The following is a 9515-nucleotide window of genomic DNA, read 5'->3' on the forward strand; positions in this document are numbered from 1 at the left end:
TAAAATGTTGGCACTATAGAAAAAATGAAGCATAGAAGGAAATAGGCATGGATAAGTAAACAGCCTTCCAGCATTTACTTCCAGAGAGAAGGAGGTTAAGAGAACCCTCCCTATAGAAAGCAGACAGGGTAACCAGTAGCAAGTGTCTCTCAACAGTGCAAGCCCACTGTTACTGCCAGTTACTGCTAATCCACCTCCCTTCTCAGGCTGTGAGAGCCACTTTCACAACACCAAAGGACAAGCCAAATCCTTGCCTAGACCAAAAACTCCAGCAGAACACAGAAATGGATTGGAACCAGCAGACTCTGGATGACTTGGGGGTGTGGTCAATTTCCCAGGAGCTCACTGATCAGTCCTGTAGATGATTTCAAAACAGAAATAAGAATACTCACTGGCCCAGAACAGACCAAGGAGACCAGAGGGGAATTGGAGCTGAGATTGTTTAGAAAGATTCTAGATCAGGAATCTATAAGACATGGGTATAGGACCTAAAATCAGAGCAGAAATTTCCCAAAGATTGTAGTTTTCATGACACCTTCTGCTTTTGTGGACTATGACGGTGGCCAATGTTTTTGTGCCCCCTTTTGAAAGGGGTGACACGAAAACTGAAGCCACAAAAATTCCCAGTGCACTGAGAAAATCATTGCCTCCTAGCAGCAGCTGCCTCAATACTCAGGCAAGTGGCAAAGCCAGGAGGTCTGCAATGCTGTTCATTTGTCCTACTTTGAAAACTGTAGGTATTGTGGCCAAGAGCCTATCAACAGCCTTCTGGAGTAGCCGGTGAATTTTGAAATCTCTGGCTTGGTCAGTTCTGACTAAAAGTAATAATATTGTTCAGATTCATCCCTTTCTGAGATTTTTTTCCTTTCTTCTTTCCTTTTTCTTCTATGATTTCTCTCTGGTCCCATCAGTGGGGAAACTGTAGCTGCATTTCTCATTACTTCCAAAAGAGCCATGCCCCTCAGAAAGGTCCCTCAGAGAGAAAGTGCTCCTGAGGTTGTCTCCAGCAGCATAGACGACAACTTCAAGCTTCCCTCTCTCCTTGTAAATGAAACCCACTGGGCCTGGCTAATGCAACCCAAGTTCTTCAGGGTCTTCACAAGATCCCGGCGGAATCTCTCACCCACAAAGACATAGAGAACTGGGTTCAGGCAACTGTGGAAGAAGGCAACAGTCTGAGTGACTTGGAAGCTGATGTCAATGTTGGTGGAAATGACACAGCTGGAGATAAACATGGCGTAGGCATCAATGGTCTGCACCAACAAGATGCAGTTGTAGGGGAACTGAGATAAGACAAAGACGGTCAAGACAGTAATGGTCACTTTCAGGGCCTTGTGCTTGGATGACTTCTTGGCTTGGATCAGAGTGTGAATGATGATGGTATAACAGCAAGCCATGACCACAAAGGGAAGGAAGAACCCCAGGATGACCTTCAGGGTCAAGACGACTGACTTCAGGTTGCTACTCTCATCCTTAGAGTAAACCATAGTGCAGACGGCAGTACCAGATTCCCTATTGATTTGGCTGTACAGGATTTCTGGAATGCAGAGCGCAGCTGCCAGCACCCAGATGGTAAAGCAAACCATTTTGCTGTACAGAAGCCTTTTCTGCCTCCAAGTCTGTGCTTTCATGGCCTGGGCAATGGCGATGTACCTGTCTACACTGATGCACATGATCAGCAGCACACAGCTGTAGAAGTTCATCTTGTACATGCTGTTGACCACTTTGCACATGAAGGTCTGGAATTTCCACTCATCAGCAGCGGCAATGGCCCAGAAGGGAAGAGTGACAAGAAACAGAAGGTCAGCAATAGCCAAGTTCAGAAGGAACATGTCGGTCATAGTCTTCACCCTTGTGCAGTACCAGTAGACAAGGATGACAAGACTATTGCCCAAGGCACCCACGATGAACACGAGCCAGTACAGGGGTGGGAGGAAGTAGCTCGCAAACTGCCTGACGTTTTTTTTCTTACAGAAGAAGTCAGTGAAATTGAAGTTCATGTAGTCATCCATAGAAGATGTGGAGTCATAGTTGTAGTCATCAGACATATTAGGAAGAAGGCTCTGCAAAAGGACCAAGGGCATTAGGTGAAGGACAGTCTTTGGGAGGTCCTGTCTGATGGCAGAGGCATGGACCACTTGACACTTCTAACCCCAAAAGACTATGATAAGGTAAAAGACGTGTGTATAGGAAGTAGGAATTCTGAGGACATCTGCTTGGGTTGAGACATATTTTAGTCAAGAAAGGTTTATTAAACACCTACTATATGTTGGTTACTGTGCTGGGTGCTAAAGATACAGTTGTAAATAAGTCCGATATGGTCCCCACACTCGTGGAAATTACCTAGCCATGGGGGAAACAGACAAACAAACAAACATTTATAAAATGCATGAAAAGTGCTCTGATGGGGTAGGAAAGAGTGTTTCCAGACCGCTGGTCGGTACTTCTATCAAACTGTATGAACGATGACTGTGATTGTCCCTTCTCCTATCTAGTCCACGCCTCCCTCTAAAAAAGGTCAGTAAGGGTTCTTAAATGTATCTGGGTCACAGCCCTTCTGAGTTTCCTGACAGTTCCAGAAACACCAACACACATATACTCACACATGCACATATACACACACATTCACACACTCTCAACCACATGAACACACACAAAAACACCACTCGTTATATGATGTGCAGGGCCTTTCCCAAAAATTACTCAGAATTTTAAGACAAGCATTAAATCAAGTACTGCAAGCAGCACTTGTGGCTGCATGGGTTGCACAGCCATGAAGCTGGCCCTGATAAGCACACACTCTCACGTGCACAAATATGCCTATACTCATGCTCACATGCACATATGTACTCATGCATGCACACTTATATACATATATACACACATAAATGTACACACACGTAACCCATTACATTTTCTGTGGGTTTCTGGACCAGAAGCCAACCTAGAGCCTCTGCAAGGGGAAGAGGAAGTAAGGGCTGGAGATTAGACACTGAGACAAGGGCCCTTGTGTCAAACCTGGGGTGGGAGGGAAGGGAGGAGAGGGGGGCTGAATGGAAGAGGGGACTGCTGGAGACAGGGGAGAGCCAATGTCGCAACTGCCACATTCCCTCCAAAGCCTCAGCCCACAAATCCTCCAATGCTGTCACACCCAACCAGTCTCCCTCCCAGGGTCCCACTAGGCCTCCCAAACTCTACCAGGGATCGCCAGCTCTCACATCCTTGCTCCAAAAGATGGTACCAGCCAAAGCTCATCTCTATCTTTATTTCTCAGGCAAATGCAATAGTTGTTCAATTCATCTGGATACATTTGGACTCCAAATCCACAATAGGTTCTTACTTTGTTTTCAACAGTTAATATTGATAAATATTCAAATGCAAATATTTTTTATATTAAGTATTTATATTGAAATAACAAAATATCCTCTACCTTCTGTTAGCTGGGCTCTCCCTATCTGTATGCATCATAATTCCACTTATTTCTGATAGATTTAACCAGAATTCCCAAATCAGCAATTCCTATGAGTGGAACACTCTGGTTAAATAGCTGAGAATCTCTGCATGTTGTATCACCTTTTTGACATTCACAATACTCCTGAGCACATTAAAGCCTCTGGAAAGTCCTGTGGAACTTGTTTTGTTTTCATTGCATAATAGCAGAGTAAAGGTTCTGAGAAGTCCTTCAGAATCTATTGAATTTTGTTTAACAGTGTTTCCTAAACTTATTTGAATCTGGAACCTGCTGTGTGTGTTTGTAAAGTGCTTATTAGATATCAGGGCTCACTGAGTTAAATGATAACTGGGAGTAGACATTAAGAGGCTGCTGTCTTCTGAATTCTGAAGCTCACACCAGAGTCCATCCTCTCAGGGCTATGGTTGGCATGAAGTAGCAGGAGGACCCCATGGAGGCCCACCCAAGGTAACCTGGATGACAACATCTGGTCCTGAGTCCATCACCAGTGTGTGGCCAAGAGAAAGGCCTGTTGCAAAGAGAGGGACCCTGGAGATGGCGCTTCAGGATGGGCAGCTGGAAATAGTCACTAATCCTAAAAGCTGAGGAAAACTGTCCTCATTTTGTACATGATTAGTCCCCAGGCCTGATTCTTTCATTCAGTTTACATGTAGAGACTCCCCTTTTGGCACTGGCCCTTGCCTGGAAACCCACTCTGTTGGGAGGACAGACCTCATGGGTGACACATACTTCAGTGAAGAGGCCCAAGAGTATCCTGCCAACACTGGAAGTCAAGTCAGGCACAGTCATGGCCCCACTGGGACAGTTATCTAGAGGTGGGGTTTGGGTGGACTTTGAGCGAAAGGAAGAACTTTTAGGAAGGAAGACTTCCAAAAATGGGAATCACAGTAGGTGTAAGAGGTTGGGAGGAATGCCAGTAAAATCATGCAAATAAGCAAGCATTGACTGTGAATCCTCACAGTGAATAAGCATGAAGTTTCACTGTAGTAGAGATGTTTTTTTGGTTGCTGTTGTGTGTTTGGTTTGGTTTGATTCATTTTGGTCAAGTGGCTTTAATAGACTCGAAAGAGCCTGAGCCCAAGGCTGTGAAGCAAACAGCAAACAGCCTCAGAGATGAGGGCCCAGGGAGTCTCGCCAAGGGGAGGTGCTTCTCCAAGGGCCCGTCAGCGCCACTGTCCTCCTGCTGCCACTCTGGGTGGCAAGGAAAGTCTAGGGTAGATTTTAAGGATGTGTGAAGAAGACAAAGAAGGGAGAAAAAGGAAGGCAAGAAGTGGAGGAAGGTTCCCAGAGGGGAGAAAGGTGGGAAGGCCACCATTTGGCTGTGTCAGTCCCAGCTGAGGGAGGGAGGTTCCTGGACCAGAGCAGGAAGAGACTGCAGGAGCAGAGGGGAGGAACGAGCAGGGTCCCCATGTGCCCAGGCAGCCTAGATATCTCCACTGCCCCCAACACTCTTAGACGGAGGACCATGTGCCCCGCTGGAAGCACAGGGGATGTGCTTGTTGTCAGTTGAGGATTTAGAGGATTTTTTACAGACAAGGAAACTGAGGCTAGGAGGGTTGATCTGAACCCTCGAAGGGTGCTCTCAGCTTCTCTGGGTTGCTCCCTGTGGGTAAATGTCAAAGGTCTCATTGTGTAGATTTCAAATTTTCTTGAATGTGGGGAATGTGCCCTGTAGTAATGTCTGCCAAAGTGCTTTTGTCATGGGATTATGTATTTAGTCAGGTTAGAGACTCTCTAGGCATCTTGTAAAAGTAATTAGCTCACACACAGAAATTCTGGATTTATATCCATTTTTCTCAAGACCACAAGGAATCCTGGACAAATACAGTCACAAATACAGTCCATCATGTCACATTTCACACAGTTTTGTACATGCTGAATGAGTCTGAGACACAGGACCCTTTGAAAATTTGAAAATCTCCCAGTAATTGTAAACTCTCCTAGCGCACTCCCAGGGCAAGGGGCTGCCCTACCTGTCAATGTCTGGGTGATGCTCGAGCCCATGGGCCGTTGCTCTGACAGGGGTGTTCTCCCCCCTCAGGACTCCCAGGCACCAGGATGGTGCAGCTACCAGAACAGCAAGAAGGTCTCTAGAGCCTTCAGGGCCTCCTTCCCTGACTCATGTATTCTCTGGAAAGCCTTGGCCTGCCCTAGGCCCTGAATTCCCACCTCTGGGGAGTAGACAGAGGGAGGGCAAAGACTGTGCCCTCCAAGGCTGGGTCCCTCATCTCTCCATAGCATGGAGATGGGCACACAGGGATAGGGGAGATGGGATAAGAGAAATAAGAGAAGGACAAGAGAAAGGCAGGGAAGGAAATGAATTTGTTATCAACAGTGGAGTTTGACATCCATACAAAGAGACCTTTGACATTTACCCACGGGGAGCAACATTTACCCAGAGAAGCTGAGAGCAACCCTCAAGGGCTCAAATCAACTCTCCTAGCCTCAGTTTCCTTGTCTGTAAACAGGGCTCTGCCTTTACTGTGAGGCTGAGGAATGTGGGGCACCTGGTTGGTGACTGACCCAGCATATCCTCAGAAAGGTGGCCACAGGATGCCATGCCTACTTCCCACCCAACATGGGAGTCAGCACCACAGAGGTCCCGTCTTCTTCCCGTCTAGGTGGTGCTAGATGCCTCTGACCACCAGTGGTGATTATTGGGGTACAGTTTCCTTCTTATCTGGGTCTGCCTTGCAGAGCTTAGCTATTTTCCAAGATCCCAAGTGATTAAACCAAACGACTGACAGTCTCAGAAGCAGTCCTGGCTCTGCTGCCTCAATCTGGTTCTGACTCCACAGCCTCGGGGTTGAACGGTGAATTCTTATGCAGGAGAAACTAAAGAATCTACTTCTAGTCAGAAAAAGACAGACTTACCTTGTGGTCTTACCAGGGCCAAATTACTTTTTTTATTGTTATGGATGTATGTGCATTAGGTGACTAGACATATAATGCTAAACAAGCATTAGCAGGCCCAGCATGGTAGCTCAAGCCTGTAATCCCAACACTTTGGGAGGCCGAGGTGAGGGGCTTGCTTGAGCCCATCGGTTTGAGATCTGCTTGGGCAACTTGGCAAGACCTCATCTCTATAATAAATCAAAAAATTAGCTGGGCGTGGTAGCGCACGGTTGTAGTTCTGGCTACTTGGAAGGCTGGGGTAGAAGGATGGCCTGAGCCTAGCAGGTCAACACTGGGGCGGCCGTGAGCATGCCACTGCACTCCAGCCTGGGCGATGGAGTGAGTCTCCAACTCAAAAAAAACAAAAACAAAAAAGAAGCATTAGCAGATCATAGATAATGTAGTTGGCAAGCACTTCAACTTCGCCCCCTTCTAGATATCATGGAAACCTACGACGTCTTGTGAAGGGCAATTTGTCAGCTCCTCTGAGAACACTTGATTTCAATGATCAACTTGTAAAACTCAGAATTTTTCTTTGAGAAAAGCAAAATTACTACCCCTAGATATTTTGTTAAGGCACTTATTAATATAACAAAAGCAAAGGAATTTGATTTGATTCTATAATTAATTGCATCTTGCCATAAAAGAGAAAATGATTCTCCGGATAATTATTTGATTCACTAATTTTTGTTCAGCTCTTGGTCTCTTTCAGAGGAATTTATACTGTTACATGTTTTTGTAAGGCTTACATAGCATTATGCAAGACATACAACTAATGTACCCACCATAAGTCTTTATTTCTTTATTTTATTATAGAGATGTAGGGTATAAGTCAGGATGAGTTACACAAGTAGACCATGGGTCTTTTAAAATAAATGGCTTCTCCCTTGCCCTTGTTTGTCTGAGTTTCAGAAAAGACCAATAGAATGAAGCACATCCTAGCTGAAGATCATGAAAACACTTAACTGTAAGTCAAATCTAAAAATGACATTTTGCTCTGTCTTTCTAACATACCCCACAACACCTCTCGTTCGTTGTGTTTGCACCTATGCTGGACAACAACCTCTTTGGTAATGGGCATTGCTGAGCAGAGATATGACCCTGGAAAAGCACACAGAGAAATCCTTTCCTCTACAAAGGGGTGATGGGGGCATGTTGGAGGAGCCAGAGAAGAGCAGCTGTACTCACCATAAATTCTGTAGGTGTCATGGTGGGTCCAATGCAAGCCTGAAAGAGAGGGCAAAAGTCATTTACAATTTACAGTAACAACCAAACCCCAAGAAGTGAACATTAATTATTAAATCTGTTTATGTGGCCCCCTGTAATCCTGGCACTCTGGGAGGCTGAACTGAGTGGAAGGCCTAAGCTCACGGCTTCAAGACCAGCCCGGGCAACTTGGCAAGACCTCGTCTCTACAATAAATTCACAATTAGCCGGACACAGTAGTGCACATCTGTAGTTCTGGTTACTTGGAAGGTTGAAGCAGAATGAGTGTGCCACACTGCACTCCAGTCTGGGCAACAGAGTGAGGTTCCAAACCCCCCCAAAATAAAATAAAATAAATATGTTTATGTTCATGAAAAAAAAAATCCCAAGCAAGTGTTAGAGCCTGTGTTCTACTGATATCAAGTCAAACATTCTAGATTTCAGAATCATCTTGGCTGTTAACATAGAAACCTCTCCTTTGAAGTTATTATCTACATCTTTGACTCTGATGGTCATCTGATTCTGGTATTTGTTTTCTTCCTACTTAGACAATAATTAGTGCATCTCTCATCCCCCGGTAAAGGAGCAGTGAGGAGGCTTTTAAATTTTTCCCAGTTCATCTTTCTTACATTAGTGCCTTTTCTCTTGATTCAACTTCTCTGTCAAGTCCTGTTTTGCTGAATGTGTGTTCTCCCCGCTATTCTATCAACTGAGGGACTTGCTAAAGATAACAAGACAGTGGTTGCTTTGAGAATGCTCTGGGCCCAGACTCGCCAGGCGGAGGGCCTCTGGATCACCAGGTGGTGAGAGGAACACAGGGGCAAGTGGTGCCCACTGCGGTCGGGTCCCCCTCCTGAAGAGGCCCAGTGACCTCCAGAACCCACCTTCTCCTCTGTTCCCTGATTCCTGCAGGAAAAGGAGGTCCTAGCTTTGTGTACTAAAGAAAACTAGTCTAGCTCCCTGATGCCAGGCCCCCGGAGCCGACTGAAATAAATCTCAGGTTCTTGTTTTCACGTGTTTTGAATCTCTTTAACCAAATAAATTACAGTTTGATTCTCTTCTAGGATGGGGTCTGTGCCTGAGCCGAGGTATTTCCATTTATACCCTTAGCGAGTATATTTCAGAGATACATGTCCAGCATCACACTCCAAGATTCTAGAAGAAAATAGTCTCCTTTATAAACCCAACCCTCAACGGTTGGCTTCCTTTTCATGACAACATCATGGCCCACCCTGTTCTTCTGAAAGTACAGTGGTTTCCAGTACATAACGTATGGTACAATTACTTTGGAAAAACTATTTGACAGTTTCTTAAAAAGTTATACACACACTTAGTGTATGATCCAACTATTCCACTCTTAAGCAATTGCCTAAGAAAAATGTAAGCATGCGTCCCCATGAAGACTGGTACATGAATGTTCACAGCAGCTGTGCTTGTAGCAGCCAAAAACTGGAAGCAGCCTAAATGTCCACTGAGTAGTGAGTGGATAAGAATATCTATATAATAGATTAAGAAAGGAAGAACAGTTCACACAGCAACATGGACAAATCTTAAAACAATTATGCTAGGTAAAGAGGCCAGACCCAAAAGTTCATACTAAATGACTTCACGTACATAAACCTCTAGATAATGCAAAGTAATCTATGGTGACAGAAAGTAGATCAGTGATTTCCTGGTAAGAGAGAGGAAGGGAGGGCAGGAGAGGGAAAGAGGGCCAGGGGGTGCTGAGGCTCACGAGGAAGCCTGTGGGGTGGGTGGATACGTATGTTCACTGTCTGAACCATGTGAGGGTTTCCCAGGTCTATCCATGGGTTGGCACATATATTCTGCACGTTAAACACTTGCAGGTTATTGTCACTGGACCTCAATAAAGCTATTAAAATGAAGGGGAAAAAACAAGGTATGATGAAAGCATTTTGGTTTTCTTCACTTCTCAGGGTCA

At 45.2% G+C, this 9515-nt stretch overlaps 1 protein-coding gene across 2 annotated transcripts; it reads right to left on the bottom strand.

Moving 5' to 3' along the window:
* Nucleotides 1-935: 935 nt before the first annotated feature.
* On the bottom strand, nucleotides 936-7591 carry CCR9 (C-C motif chemokine receptor 9). 2 transcript variants are annotated; one of them, XM_008071390.1, is made up of 2 exons: nucleotides 7556-7591; nucleotides 936-2063 (listed from the first exon to the last, which is right to left on the bottom strand). In XM_008071390.1, exons 1-2 carry the CDS (start codon nucleotides 7574-7576, stop codon nucleotides 975-977), a joined length of 1110 nt encoding a protein of 369 aa, XP_008069581.1. In that variant the 5' UTR covers nucleotides 7577-7591; the 3' UTR covers nucleotides 936-974. The 2 variants fall into 2 exon arrangements, with proteins under 2 accessions (XP_008069581.1, XP_021574887.1); XM_021719212.1 differs by lacking the exon at nucleotides 7556-7591 and adding an exon at nucleotides 3431-3447 and having other exon boundaries at nucleotides 936-2061.
* Between the last annotated feature and the right edge of the window lie 1924 nt (nucleotides 7592-9515).

Source organism: Carlito syrichta, unplaced genomic scaffold (genome assembly GCF_000164805.1).
Source record: "Carlito syrichta isolate Samal-C Ts95f unplaced genomic scaffold, Tarsius_syrichta-2.0.1 Scaffold314306, whole genome shotgun sequence".
Classification (NCBI taxonomy): Eukaryota; Metazoa; Chordata; class Mammalia; order Primates; family Tarsiidae; genus Carlito; species Carlito syrichta.